This window comes from Zootoca vivipara, chromosome Z2 (assembly GCF_965207765.1).
Source record: "Zootoca vivipara chromosome Z2, rZooViv2.hap1.1, whole genome shotgun sequence".
Classification (NCBI taxonomy): Eukaryota; Metazoa; Chordata; class Lepidosauria; order Squamata; family Lacertidae; genus Zootoca; species Zootoca vivipara.
This window is the reverse complement of record NC_142585.1, coordinates 27,954,294-27,970,181: the sequence shown is the minus strand read 5'-3', so window position 1 is coordinate 27,970,181 and position 15,888 is coordinate 27,954,294. Positions and strand designations below refer to the sequence as shown.

The following is a 15,888-nucleotide window of genomic DNA, read 5'->3' as shown; positions in this document are numbered from 1 at the left end:
CTGCTGGCGGCAGAGGGATCCCACTGCCATCCACACGGCGCTCCAGTGGCGCCAGTGGCAAACCGCTATGTACAGTGCATGTGCAGTGTTGCTACTCACAGTGCATGCGTGCAACACCGCACATGCCAGATTACAACTCCCTTTGTGCCTGACCCATTGATTAACACTGATGGGAGCTGGAGTAGTATAACAACATATGGAGAACCTTAGGCTCTACATCCCTGGCACAGAGACTGGCCTTCCATCACTCTGATATTTCATTTTGTTGTGTTGGGGAAATACTGGAGTTCCAGACCGATACCCTGGGCTGCCCGGAACAGCCAATAGAATTCAAACACTAATTATCAGTCAAACAGGAGGTCATTATTTAGCATTGCAAGGGACACTAATTAGGCCGAAAGAAAAGTGCTGCATTGGGTAGAAGATACAGCAGTATTTATACTTTAAGCATTCCTAAACAACAGCTATGTGTCTGGCTAAGTCATGTGGCATATCAACTGCCTTCTGACATAGCAACAGACTTCAGCCTTACCTCCTTCCAGCAGTTTCTCCTGCAAACACAGTATTCACATTCATTTCCTTGTCCCTTCTCTCACACATTTCAATTTTCATTCTATAATGTCAATTTCTCCCACAACATATTTTTAGTCCTTTTTCATTGCATTTCTGCCCTGTTGACCAGTCTCTTTCCTCATAATTTGTTATGAATCTCTATCATAACAAATATTAAGAACAGATGTAAACTATATCTTTATTATATGAAATGGGCTAGGTTGGAAATGTAAAATAAAGTTACATAAATACAACTAGTTAGATATTTTACTGAGGGTTTGTACTGTGTTTATAATTACCATCTGCAAGGGTCACAATGAATATTTGCTGAATATGACTTTCGTTACTTAATGAAGGGTGTTAACTGCTTGCAAAACTAATAATCTTCTTGAATGTGTATTATAATATGCTTGGGTGATAACAAAAATATTCTCTTCTAATTTTGTATTAGAAATTGTCTAAGGAAATGACACAGATATCTGTATCTGTTTATAGTTGCAAAACTGCTCAGATTAAAAGCATCTCTTCTCAGACAGATTTGTCAATGTCAAGCAATAAATCTGTCAGCAGACTGAAAATGAGTTTTGAATTGGATGACATGTTGCAAAAGTAGCATAAATGTACCCAATGACATCAGTCTTAACTGGGTGGGTGGAGAGTGGATCAATTGCAGGTCATTTTAAATGACCTTACAAACAAATGTCTTCAGTTATCTAAAGTACATTACTTATATATAAATATTGTATCTTTTACTACATGAAATTTGTATACATTGGAGAGTAAAGTAGTGATCTCATTTTTTAATTAAAAATTGATTTGATGGTTTGAAATATTACCTAATTTTAAAAATTTTCTTTCTACCTTATCAAGTAGGAAGGGGCATAATTCATTCTGTAAAGAGCCATTGTAGCACCTCCCGGTGTTGTATTTGGAAATATTGGGATAATTTGTTGACTTAACACATTTCACAGAACTCCTGCCACTGTTATTGAACAGTGGTTCATAGTTCTTATTCACATCAGTAAAGGTTTACCAACCCAAGCCACAAGGCAGAGAATGTAAAGCCAGAGTAATTAATGACCTCACATGAAGCGCACATTGCAGGGGAAGATCTCTAACCATAGAAAAACACTTTCGTTTGCCCTCAATAATTTTCTTATAGAGGCTGCCCTGGTGAGAATTTCATGGATAAAATCTGAAAGATACTGCCTACCACTTTTTTTGTTAAACATATTGGCCCTTATATTATCAAAGATAAACTTTTTAAAGTGTTCTTAAACAAAATAGGCAAGGAGAAGAGTGACATGTGACAAAACAGCTTTCCCCCAGAAGACCTGACTTGGATCAGTTTGCTGGTGTAACATTCTGATAAGCATTTGTTTTTTCATTTTAGGTATCTTCTCTTCACTACCGCCAAAAGACCTGCCTTGCCCCTGATTGTAAACACGCTAGATGTTGGGTGCCATGGCTGAGACTGCAGGAGAAGAACCGGTCTTCAAAGTTGGAGAACTGTGCCATGAGTGTGGGCAGCTCCACTTGTTGCTAGACAATCATCTTTATAACTTCCAGGATGAAGTGGATGATGAGCTCACTTGCCATATTTGCCTTCAGCCTTTGCTGCAGCCTATGGACACACCTTGTGGACATACATACTGTTTTAAGTGCCTTGAGAACTTCATGCAGGAGTATGACTTCTGCCCTATGGATCGGAAAAAACTGTCCTTCCAGCAGTGCCGGAAGTCTTCCCTTTTAGTGCGGAATTTGCTTGATAAGCTCATTGTCCTCTGCCCCTTTCAAGAAGATTGTAAGCACACTATGCAACGGTGTGAGTTAGAGGCTCACTTACAAAACAGGTGTGTATATGGTTCAGTAGTGCCATTAACTGTACTTGCATCTTATCCTTTCTGGCTCCTTCACCTTTATTAGTACCTTATAATTTTTGTTTAATTTTGGCCTGCATATTGCATATATTAACAATAGAAGGCAACTGAGCAGCATTCTTGGTTAAGAAATAGATCGCTTAACCGCTAAAATATGTTAATGGGCTATTTCCCATTTTTCAAATGTGTGTATTCATGTGGAAGTTTTCTGTTTCTTTCTTTTTATAATAATATTGATTAATTTTTTTATTTTAACAATCCAATAAAAACCACATTAATAACATTCCAAATTATACAATAATGTATTAATCTTAGGAAGAAACTGAAACCCAACAGAAGCAGCAGGGAAGGGGGTGGGCTATATGGAAACTTTTGAGTTGAGGAATGTGGATGCTGAGTCAAATACAAAGCTACACTGGAGATATAGTAGTTCACGTCTAGCTTATGATTTTTTTTTTAATTTAGAAAATGAGGTGCTTCCTAGTTAATATTTGCCCTAATTGTGAGAACTTAAATACACACTAATGATAATGCTTGGCAGCATCACTGACAAACCAAAGAAAAAAGGGGGGATCCTTATTAACATAAATGCAAACTTAGTGCCAACAAGTCCTCATCTTGACTCATCAATGTGCACCCTGCCCCCCCAAATACCCCTAAGCTCTAATGCATCTGGGAGTCTAAATTTGCTGTCTTGCTCATTCCTTGACAGCCCTAGACAGAGCTTAACAGTTGGAAAAATTTATTTGAGCTAAGCAAACTTAAATAAATGAATCACTGTAACCTGTTATATAATTGACTTGACAGAAATCATTAGAAAATATATGGGATGTACAAAGCACCTCTTGAAAACTAAAGTCGTGGACTATCAATATGCTTAACTCACAGCAATTCTTTTGCTCTTATTGAGTCCCAAATATTTGCTTAAGCATTAAAAGTTGCATATATTGTAAATAATATACAGTGCTTGATTAGCAAACAGGGAAGCAAATGAGAGTTACTCCATAGCAAATGAAAGTAATGCCTTTATCTCCTCTCTGATTTCTTAAACTTACTGATTTTTTAAGCTGACAATGGCATATGCATATTGAATAGGAAAACTATGTGAAAACAGCCACCCCACCCATCCTGTTGGTGGAAACTGTGTGGTTGTCAGAACTTGTGTTGCTTTGTGAAGGCCCTATCATAATGGTGTGTAATGAGAGATACATCTCCTTTCATAGATTTTTTCCATCTCGTGCAGGTGTCCTGGGTTCAAGAAGTTCAAAGCTCATCTTGAAAGGAAAAAGAATCCTCGCTTCAGGTTGAAGGGAGATTCTGTTTCCAGACAGGAAGCGAGTACTGTAAAGGAGCCTGAGATATTGAACGTAGTGTCGTCCCTTGTTTCTGGAAGTTCAATAGCTGCAGTGGTTTCCCTGGAGACACCGGAACCTGGATTGATTAATCCAGCCTTTGATGGGAGTGAAGAAGGTATGCATTCATCTCTCAGAATGAATTCTATGGTCAGAGAAAGAAAGTCTGCCTTCGCAAAATTTATTTTGAGTTTTCATTCCATCTGATTAGGTTACAAAAATTCATTAGTTTGTGGTAAAAGAGTTGAAAGCCACAGTTTTATAAGCAAGGCTGCTCAAATTGTGGTACATTCAGACCTCAGTTGTCAAACGTAATCCATTCCGGAAGCCCATTTGGCTTCCGAAATGTTCGACAACCAAGGCGTGGGTTGCGATTGGTTGCAGGAGCTTCCTGCACTCACCCGGAAGCTGTGTTGGACATTCGGCTTCCAAAAAACATTCAAAAACCGAAACATTTACTTCCGGGTTTTCAGCATTCAGGAGCCGAAAGTTCCAAAAAGGAGGCATTCGGGAGCCGAGGTTTTACTGTACTGGGGGCAGAACCCAATTTTCTAAGAATCTTGACTTTATTTTTTTATTTTTTTAAAGGTAAGTTGCAAAGATACATGTTTGAAAGAAATAGTCAGATCTACCCATTTGCATTGTTTATATAGATTGCATAGTTCAGATTTTCTTAGTGCAGAAGTTGAGTTCCATTGGAGCAGAATTTAAGTTCTTAAGAAGTGTAGAATACATAGCCCTGTTTATATAAGTTTCTATTTAAGTTTATTTATTTCTGTCCATAATAAGCACAGGTGCTGATGATTGTACTGTATTTGTACAATACATATCCACAGGTGAACCAAGGAGAGGAGACAAAAGTGTGCTTTTGGAAACATCCTGTATACTTCACTTTTCTTTCTGTTTTGCTAGGAATAAAGGAAAATTAAGTCTTAGGAAATGGAAAGTTATATTTATTTTGCATACTGGGTTGTTCAGAATCAGTGAAATAGGTGGCCAGTATTTAAAATTTCTAGATTTGATCTGCAAGTGTGTCTCCTTTGTCTTCCCACTCCCATCTCTGCTTCTCACTTTCAGATTTACCCCAAAGAGCCAGTCTTTTAGCAGAGACAAGCACAATTGAAATTCACCGAGAAGACCCTGAGGAAGAACTTGGGATCCGGATAGTTGGGGGTAAAGACACCCCACTAGGCAACATTGTTGTCCAAGAAGTTCTTCGGGATTCAGTTGTTGCTGCAGATGGAAAAATAGCACCCGGAGACCATATCCTGGAAGTAGGTTTGATATAATTAAAAGGCTTCAGAATAAAATTACAAATCAGTTCCAGGACATTAAAATGCAAAATCATGTTTGAAAATTAGTTTGCAAGGGGAGGAGATATATGGGAGCATTTTGAAAATATTTAAACTGGTGTAAAGATTTGGAATAAAAGAGTATCCACTATAATGAGAATATATTCCTTTAAATGGATATCAAACTATCCTTAAAATGACAAGTGGCAAAACACTAGGATTGGATTGATTCCCCATTGAATGGTATAAGACATATATAGATATATTGGCACCAAAACTTCATCAATTATATGATGAGATACTTCATGGAGGTATATTGTCAACAATAATTAATCAAGCTTACATTACAGTTATTCCCAAACCAGATAAAGACCATACACAATGCACAAACTGTTGCTCTATATCAGGAGTCAGCATTCAGCAACCTTTTTCAGCCATGGGCCAGTCAACCGTCTCTCAGACCATGTGGTGGGCCGGACTAGATTTTTGAAAAAAATATGAACGAATTCCTATGCCCCACAAATAACCCAGAGATGCATTTTAAATAAAAGCACGCATTCTACTCATGTAAAAACACCAGGCAGGCCCCACAAATAACCCAGAAATGCATTTTAAATAAAAGGACACATTCTACTTATGTAAAAACACACTGATTCCCAAAGCATCCATGGGAAGGCAATTGGGCTGCATCTGGCCCATGGGCCTTAGGTTGCCTACCCCTGCTCTATATGCTTGATCAATGTTGATACAAAGATCCTAACAGGGATTCTAGAAAATAGAATTCAGCAGGTAATAGCAGCGATTATCAAGAGTGACCACACTGGCTTTATGAAAACAAGATAAGCTGCAGATGATATTAGATTAGTGGTGGATTTGGTAGCTCTAAATAAAAATAAAGACCATTCGTAATCACATCGCTAGTTGCTGAAAAGGCTTTCGACAAAATCTATAAACAGTATATGGAAGTAGCTTTACTTAAATTTGGATTTCTATTGGATTTCATAAAATGAATTAAAGTAACATATGAAGTACCTGCATCAAGAGTCAAAGTGAATGGTATTATGTCTGCCACTTTTCCTCAGGCCCAAGGTACCAGACAAGGATGTCCACTCTCACCCTTGCTTTTTTACAACAGCAGCAGCACAAATGGTATATGCTCTAAAGTGGAAAGAAGATAAAATACTAACAAAGGAAGAATGGCAGATGAAGTTAATAGAGTATATAGATACGGCAAGATTGACAAACAGAATAAGAGACCAGGATGAAAAAGTATTTAGAGAAGAATGGAAATGTTTTGTAGACTGTCAGGGGACCTTCCTACAGGGAACCTCCCCCCCCTCCTGCTGACCAGCACTCCACCCAGTGAGAGCAGCAGCAGCGGGTCAGGTGGGGGGAATGAGGAAGTTAGTGGGATGGAGGAGGCAAGGCTCAGTGATGTGGGAGAGCCCTTGCAATGCTTTGACCAACAGGTGGAGGGGAACAGGCAGCCCCTTCTGGCCCCCGAATTAAGGCGCGCCACCAAACGTAAGGTCAGGAGGAGGCGTTTCAGGGTGCCCAAGCTCTTATGCTGGCCACGCAACAGGAAACGTCCACTCCCAGATTCTGCGAGTGACTAGGAGGTCATGTTCTCTGCTATCTCTGCACTGTAAATATTATGCACAATAAAACCTTTAAAGACAAGCACGGACTTGGGTGTCTTTACTCGAGAGTAGCCGCAACAACACCAGCACATAGATTATTTGAAAAATTAATGTAAACATATTAAAAAGTTATCAATAAAAGAGTAAATTCAGCACTAAAAATTATTGAGATATAAAAATTGAGAAAAAGAACATATTGGGAAAATTAGAATATGTAATGGAAATGAACCATGGAAGGGGGGGAAGGGAAGTTGAAAATAATTGTGTGTTTTTATTTGGATTATTCTTATTGCTTCAGTTGTAAAAAGGAAAATGATTTTTAAAAAATTGAATGAAAGAACTTCTTGAGGAAATGAACTGCTCCTGTGAAAGGCCATCTATCTCCCTGCATTGCTTTTATTCTCTTTTTTTTCCTGGAAGAAGGGAGGGACAGAGTATCATAGTATAAGGCTCTGTACCAAGTAGTATAGTGAGCAACTCTTTGTTTTTTTGTTTTTTTCTAAGGTGAATGGCGTCAACATTAGCAGCGTGACCCATACTCAAGCTATCTCCTTACTGCGTCAGCGCTGTGCTATGTTTCACTTCATAGTACTGCAAGAGAAAGGGTTTACCACCAGAACTGGGCAACTGGATTCCAGCCGTTCAGTAAACCAGGAAGTGATCCATGTTACCCTTGTAAAGAGAGACCGATCTGAACCTCTTGGCATCAAATTGATCAGAAAAACAGATGAGCCTGGGATTTTCATTCTGGACCTTCTAGATGGAGGCTTGGCAGCCAAAAATGGGAAACTTAGTCAGAATGATAAAGTTCTCTCTATAAATGGCCAGGATCTAAGACAGGGAACTCCTGAAGCAGCTGCACAGATAATTCAGGTAACAAAGTCACAGGTGGGGAATTTTGGGCCTGTGGTTGAATTTGGCTCTCCAGATTGCTTTACAAAGATAAGTGTTGTATTTGTTGCCATGGGCACTTCTTGCCTTTGGCCCCCAGAATGTTAGCCATGAGGGAATTCAGCAGTCTGGCTGAAAAAGGTTCCCCACCACTTGCTTTAAGGAGTGCCACAGTCAACACTCTAATAACTTATTTGAATTTTCAAATGTTGCAAGAAGGAAGCCTTGGTAATATGAAGATATCTCTTTCCCAGACCTGCAAGTGGGATCTTTTTATTGATGATAATTGAACCTGGTTTATTTACTACAGGGGTCCCCAGACTTACCGGGCTTTGGGCCGGTGCCCGCCGCACCGACCGCGCGTCGGGCCGGAGGGCAGGGGAGTGCGCGCCCATGCGCACACGCACACGGTTGGAAAAAAATTGCCGAAAATCGCTTGTGCGCATGCGTATGGGCCTCCCCCGACCCGGAAGTGCATCGGAAATGACCTCTTCTGGGTCGGGAGAGGCCCATACGCATGCGCACAAAGGATTTTTGGCGATTTTTTGCCGATTTTGAAGATCGCCGCCGCGCCCGGGGGCCGTAGTTTGGGGACCCCTGATTTACTATGTATTTATTTTTAACTCACATAACAAAGTAGTGAACTGTCTCTTTTGTAAACTTTTGGAAGTTCAGTCTTCAGCTTGTTGTCTTTGCATATACAGTGGTACCTCGCTAGACGAACGCCTCTCGGCACAAAAAAATCACAAGACAAAAACGTTTTGCAATTTTTTGGCAGACTCGCAAGACAAAGTTTTCTATGGCCGTGCCATAGAAAACTTCGCAAGACGAAGCAGGGCGTCGCGAGGAGGTGACTTTAATCCACCGAAACGGCCGCCGGCAGCCAAGCAACAGCCGGATCCCCCTCACTCTCACTTTAAGCCGCCTGCGTGCGAACGGGAGAGCTGTCTGGTTGGGCGCGAGGGTCTGGCTGCTGGGGAAGGAGGGAGGGCCCTCCTCCTGCTTCCCCCTCCCCAGAGCCTTAAAACTTCTGGAGCAGCCGTCTGGTTGGGCGCGCAAACGACTGCTGGGGAAGGAGGGAGGGAGCATGGCTGCGATGTTGGTGCCGAGCAGAAGTCGTGGGGCTTCCGGAGCGGCGTGAACGCGAACAGCTGCTGGGGAAGGAGGGAGGGAGCCTCTCCCTGGCCCTCCTCCTGCTTCCTCCTCCCCTTAAAATATGAAAAATGTCTGGCCGTGGCGGGTGAGTCGGCGCCTTTTTTGTGCTTCCCTCCCCCCATAGGAATGCATTAATTAAATTTCAATGCATTTGTATGGGAAACCGCGCTTCACAAGACGGAATTATCGCAACACAAAACGACTCGTGGAATGAATTAATTTCGTCTTGCGAGATACCACTGTACTATATGTATAGACACAAATAAAAATAAATTGATTTCACAGTTTGGCCCTCTCATTTCTGTTTTAATACAAAATACTTGTAAGCTATACAAATGAAGAGTTTAAATTAGTGTTTTCTGTTGAATATTTAAATCAATCCATTCTGTTTGCCCACTTTGCTGTAGTGCTGTCCTGTGCTTGATATGTCATGTTTTAGGATTAGATAGGCAGATTCAAATATGTGTAAGCAAGGGTTGTCTCCTGGTTTGTAAACCCTAATTTGGAGGGAGGCAGTCTTGTATCTGCACTAGAACTTTAAAAGAACCTGGCAGCCAAGTGCTGAACTAACTTCAGCATTCATATTATAATTATATCATGATATTGTTGGCATCTTTCTCAAGAGACAATGGAAGTGTGTGCCATCGGGGGTAAAGTCAAACTGTTGGAGAGTTACAGCTCCTGTTGTGGCTATAGAGACCAGCATGGAAGAGACATGTTTTATTGCAGCTGGGGCAGATCAAGGTGTCTGGTTTTGCTGGGGCAGATACACCATGATGTTTCTTTTCTCTGCGCTCCTGCCAGCAGTCATTTCTCCTTTGGTTTTTGCTGTCTTGTCTCCAGGCACTGCTGTCATCTGCAAGGGATTCCCATATAGTTGGATTAATGTTTCCATCACATCATGTTTGCAGACATCTTTATAACACAGTTGGTCTGCCAGTAGCCCTGGTACCTGAGGCCAGCTTCCTGTAAAACATAGCCAGTGCTTCCCGCCCCCGGAGGGGCACTCAAGGGTACACAGTACCAGCACTTCTATTTTTGTTGTTAAAAAGTGTGGTGCATGAAATTACTTCATGATGAGTACCGGCACCTCTTTTTTTGGGGGGGGGGGAGTGTTAAAAAGTGTGACACTTAGAGTAACAGTTTCATGGTGAGTACCGGCAACTGGTTTTCTAGAGAAAAAGCACTGAGCATACCATTGCAGATCCTGCCATCTTCCATTCTATGTAGATGACCAAGCCAGTGTAGATCTGGGAATGTGGGCTTAGAAAAGCACATATTTGTTTGAGACTCTGTCTCAATATATATAATGTAATATAATATGTACATTATAATATACAAATTACCTATTATAATTTTTCTAGTGACACACTGGAGAGATCTTGCAAATTTGCATGCTTGAACATTATCATTTTAAGCTTCTTTCCTTTTTGGCTTTCTTGACAGACTTGTGAAGCGAGAGTAAACTTTGTTGTTCTCCGTCAGTCTGGTGTGCAACTCCCAGAAACTGTTGAAGATGGCAGCACATCAAACACCAGCAGCAGTAGCAGTGGGGGAAGCCCAGTGCACCATCGCAGAAGACCTGAACAGAATCATTATAGATGGAAATCCAATTATCAGAAGGTATTGGTGATTTTAAGTTTTGGTTTTGGGTGGAGATTGGCTTGATTCCTTTCCTCCTTGAGCACTGGGTATTATGCAAATAGCACCACCAGATATGAGAAAAGGCAAGACAGTGAGTGATAAAATATGGGTTTATATTAAAAACAACATTCATGATCTCCTGAGCAAATGATGTAGATTTTGCTTACAGGTCGAATATTTTTTACGGGAAGAGAAACTGTCTTCTGAACAGGGTCCCCCCCCCCAAGCTTTCTACACTCAAGAAATCCTTTAAACAACAACAACAACAACAACAACAACAACAACAACAACAACAACAACAACAACCCATAGACTCATTTATTGATGAAACCCCTGTGTGTTTGCCATGGCATCTCAGTGTTCCATTGCAGAAAATTCCAGAGCATATTCTAGAGGACATGCTTGGTTCATGAAGGTCACATTGCCTGTTGGGCCATGCTGCTGTCTAGCTTTAACTGAGAGTATGGTCTTCAACAATAGTAAAATGGATCAATAAAATTTTATCAGGGTTCCTGATCAATACAGAAAGGTTATGTGTAAATCACCTTGAGATGGTGGTTTAGAAGGTGATTAATAAATTAATTGTTGTTGTTGTAGTAGGAATGGGATGTTGGGGGTGGGTCTGGCACATGTGCCCCTACCTCTTCCCCAGCTGAATAGGAGTATAATTTGGCTTGAAAGTTGTTTTTTGCTTGAGGAGGATTGAGAGTGTTTAGATTTGGTTTGATACAACAGTCAGGGGGAGTGTGAAGGCATCCCCAAACTTGGCCGTCCAGCTGTTTTGGAACTACAAGTCCCATCATCCCTGACCACTGGTTCTGTTAGCTAGGGATGATGGGAGTTGTAGTCCCAAAACAGCTGGAGGGCCGAGTTTGGGGGTGCCTGTTCTTTACCAAAATGAAGTTTCTCCATCTGGATTTATTTGGAGCAAATGAAGAATCTTCTTCAGTTAGAAGCTAGTGGAAGGTGTCTGGAATTGGTGAAGGTAGGGGAGAGAAGAGATCCTGATGGGAAAATGGCTTCTTCCTCTAAAGTAGCCTATGTAGGTAGTAAGTTTTGTAATAATAAGTGAGAATAGGTTTCAATAGCATAAGTAGGAGTAGTGTTTATTATCACTTGTTTAATATCATATAGCTGTTGGCCTCAATAGCTTCATTAATTTTGGAGTGTGTAAAAAAGATCTATTACATTTACTGTTTTTGTTGTTGGTGGTTAACTGTTGTAAATACAGTGGAACCTCGGTTTATGAACACCTCGGTTTATGAATTTTCAGTTTATGAACACCGCAGACCCATCCGGAACGGATTAATTCACTTTCCATTACTTTCAATGGGAAAGTTCGCTTCAGTTTATGAACGCTTCAGTTTATGAACAGACGTCCGGAACCAATTACACCCATGTTTCAGTTTATGAACGCTTCAGTTTAAGTACTCCGCGGACCCGTCTGGAACGGATTAATCCACTTTCCATTACTTTCAATGGGAAAGTTCGCTTCAGTTTATGAACGGTTACTCTGCGGACCGTCTGGAACGGATTAATCCACTTTCCATTACTTTCAATGGGAAAGTTGGCTTCAGTTTATGAACGCTTCAGTTTATGAACAGACTTCCGGAACCAATTGTGTTCATAAACCGAGGTACCACTGTACCCACAATATAAATTGGTAAACACCTGATTATTCAATCTTTTAAATGTGGAAATCCAAGTTGTAAAAAACCTCTAATGCTATTCCACATTGCTAAAATACATTCTAAGAAGGATTTTCAAGATGTTTTAGTTGTTCCAAAGAGCAAAGTACATTTCTAAAAGGAAATACAGTGGTACCTCTTGTTGCGAACGGGATCTGTTCCGGAGGCCCGTTCGCAACATGAAAAGGACGCATCCTGAAGCGCCACATCTGTGAACGCGCATGACGCAATGTGGTGATTCTGCGCACGCGCAAAGCGCAATTTAGCGCTTTGCGCATGCACGCAGGTTACGGACACACCAAACCTGGAAGTAACCCGTTCTGGGACTTCCAGGTTTGGCGCACCCGTAACCTGAAAAGACGCAACATGAAGCGGACGTATCATGAGGTATGACTGTAATGCTAAATTCCATTGCTCCCTATTAGTTTCAGGCTCCCCACACCACAAGAATTGTGCTTTGTGATTATGCTTTGAGCGTAAAAGATTAATACATTAATCTTGAAACCTGCCACCTTTATAGAAACATAACCAGATGCTCTCCCCTCCTCTTGTAAGGGGAACTTGAACAGAGTATCATTCTGATGCCGGTCCCTTGCAGATTGTTCTTTGTTTAAACTGCCTTATGTGTGAAAAAAATCTCTTGAACTGGTTGAGAACCTTTCATGTGGTGTTTTAATTTTTCAGTCAAGTGCTTTATATTTTGATGCTGTCATAAAGCTGTTTATGCAAGAACTTTATCTCTCCTATATTCATTTTATTTCGTTCCTTCCTCATGGCCTGACAGGATGACTGGACTTTTTAAAACAGACTTTTTACAACTGAGTTTTATAGGGTGATGTTGGTTAATTTGGGGTTAGAGGTAAGATTTTCAATAGTGCTCCATACTGACCTGCCCTCACATTGGTTATAACGATCATTACCATTAGCACCATTGTATGTTGAGAAAAATCCTACCCTAAATGTGAACTGAAAATGTTAATTGGAACTTGGTAGTAATTGGATTTGTTCACACAGCAGTAGTTTAGTGCTATGTGCACAAGCTGGAACAAAACCATGAAAAGCCTTGAGTTCATAGTAGCATTTAGTTTCATTTTCACAGAATCCCAATTAATGAACCAAAGATTTTAAAACAAGCTGGTCAGCTTCTTAACAAGCCAACATCAAAGCATGGCTAAATGCCAGCTAAGTGCTTTCCACTGCATGGGAGAGTAAATGGGAGGGCTTCACTGTTAAGCAGAAAGGCACTAATTGGTTTTGTCCTGTAATTATTAGTAGGACTCTACAGACTTCCCTGTAGAATGTGATCCAAAAACAGTTGCAGTTTAATCACTATGTGATTGATATAGTGGTCATATTCTATTGCTTTTCCTATCTATATCATCTATCTATCTATCTATCTATCTATCTACCGTATCAATTTCCCAAATTTTGATTATGATTATTGTTCATTCATGTTGGATCCACCCTGCCTGACTGCTAAAACTCTTAACATCCATTAAATAACACCACAAAAATCATATGCACGCTGCAGAAATGCTATAGCCAGTTACTACTCCATGCTGTGCACACAAGGGCAAATATGATCTCGTCATTCAGTGCATTAAAATATTGAGTAGCCATATGTAGTATCATCTGGGTCACATGGGGCCCTTTTGCAATTCAAACAAGCCTGGTTTCTATGAAAGAGTAGTGCTAAAGGTGGAAAAAAAGTGTGCATCCCCAATAGTTTCTTCCCATCCATTTCCCATTCTCTTTAGTCATTTCTAAATAGATGATCATCACACAGCCCTTAAGGGCGGGAGGGGGAGAGCAGAAATAGCTAAAAGTGGTTGATTCCTTATCCTAAAACAGTCCCCAAACTTACCTCGCCAAGGGCCAGTGCCGCCAGCACTGATCGCGCTGCGGGCCGGAGCGCACCCCCATGCATGTGCACACACACGATTTCCGGCACACGTCTGGGTCGCCGGAACACCAGAAATAGCTTGTGCAAATGTGCATGGACCTTCTCCGACCTGGAAGTCCGCCAGAAATGACGCTTGTGCATGTGCACAAGCTATTTCCAACACTCCGGCGACCCAGAAGTGGGCAGCTGTACCATGCTGTGCCGTTAAGAGCAGGCGGTGGTCGCCGTGGGCCACATAAAAGAGCTTCAATAGACGTGTTGAAACTAAACTTAGAATGGTAGGCCATCACCCTTGTCCTGCTTTTCAATTCTATTTATTGCTCAGGGCTTGTACCCAAATCATGGAATAACTCAATAGTGGTTCCGATCTTTAAAAAAGGCGATAGGAATTCCCAAGAGAATACAGCCATGTATAAGTAAAATCTACGCCAAATCCCTCCTTATTAAATTGGATCAATGGATGTTAACTAAAGGTCTGCCTGGCAGGAACAAGTTGGATTTAAGGCAGGCTCTTCAACCCTCAACCATTGCTTAGTCTTAAGCCATCTAGTAGATAAATACATCATGAGAAATAAGCGAAGACTCTTTGTGGCATTTGTAGACTTAAAAAGTGCTTTTGACTCGATCGACCGTAACAAACTGTGGACTAAAATGAAACACCTTGGCATAGACCAGAATCTACTTGCCCTGATTCAAAGTTTACGTTCTAATAACCAAATATATGTTAAAGTCTCAAAAGACGGTAGAACGCACATATCTCTGTGGCAATAGCCAAGGCCAAAGGGACAGCCCACCATATCAAATCTCATTTTTCTCCCCTGAAGGAAATAGATATATTCCAGCGGCACTGCAAGTAATTGACATGAAACTCTGCCCGCAACTTTTATATGGCGCCCCACTATGGATTTCAGGCGACCTCAAGAAGCTGGACAAATTCCATGCATCCCTCCTGAGGTCATTATTTGGACTTACAAACTCTGTAAAATATGAGTCAATATGCTGCGAGCTAGGAATACTACCTTTATCAATAAGAGCATGGCTGAGGACTTTGAAATACTGGATCTTCCTTCATAATAGAGCCCTATCCCCTAACTCTCTCCTTTACGACCTTCTAAGTGATAATACAAGCAATAACCTATCACTGACTTGTAGGAGAAAATTGAACTCAATAGGACTAAAGATAACTGATTTTGAAAACACTGATCCCAAAGACGTCTGGAAAATTATTAGAAAGACTCTTATAGGGAAAAGCACTCTCTACTTACTTGAGGTGGCGGGGCGCAGCACCTGCTCCCTTTATATCTGAACCTCCCTATGTGTAGAGACTTTAAAGGGGGATATATGGCAAACTTGAAGAGTCAGGAAGGGTGCAGGCTCTTCATGTTGGCTAGATTCAATGTGTTCCCCTCTATGGAGATAAAAGGAAGATACCTAGCTTTCCCAAAAGCCAAATGTTTATGTAAATGCAGGAAGAATGAACCAGATACATTGGATCACATTTTCTTTTCCTGCAATTATGGTATTAATGCAAGAAGGCGATTGCTGGGTGCTTTGCAGGTGGATGCATCAATCGCTGCATTGCCAACTATTCAGGGGTTACTGTCGGATAATAATGATGGAGTTACTTTAGTGGTGGCTGAGTTTTTGTGCTCGGTTTATGCTGAGAGATTGGGCCACTGGAGAGGACCAGGGGATGCTAATTGAAAATTGATATATCATTTTAAAATAATAATTTAAAATATGTATTTTATTTCATGAAGTCTATAACATGAATGTTTTATCCATAATTTTGTTCTGAAGCTCTTGAATTTGTCATGCCTAATAAAGGTTATTGATTTGATTGATAAAAGAGCTTCGTGGGCCGCATCCGACCTGCGGGCCTTAGTTTGGG

At 40.9% G+C, this 15,888-nt stretch overlaps 1 protein-coding gene across 2 annotated transcripts in view; it reads left to right on the top strand.

Annotated features, from left to right (window-relative positions):
• LOC118084158 (ligand of Numb protein X 2) overlaps nt 1–15,888 on the top strand; it is a 48,123-nt gene that overhangs the window by 24,167 nt on the left and 8,068 nt on the right. Inside the window, exons 2-6 of one of the 2 annotated variants that reach the window (XM_035113515.3) lie at nt 1,946–2,405; nt 3,676–3,902; nt 4,862–5,058; nt 7,221–7,589; nt 10,209–10,385. In XM_035113515.3, the coding sequence (XP_034969406.1) occupies nt 2,005–2,405; nt 3,676–3,902; nt 4,862–5,058; nt 7,221–7,589; nt 10,209–10,385 (1,371 nt within the window). In that variant the 5' untranslated portion in view covers nt 1,946–2,004. The remainder of the gene's footprint in view (nt 1–1,945; nt 2,406–3,675; nt 3,903–4,861; nt 5,059–7,220; nt 7,590–10,208; nt 10,386–15,888) is intronic. The other variant, XM_035113518.3, reaches the window with a different exon arrangement.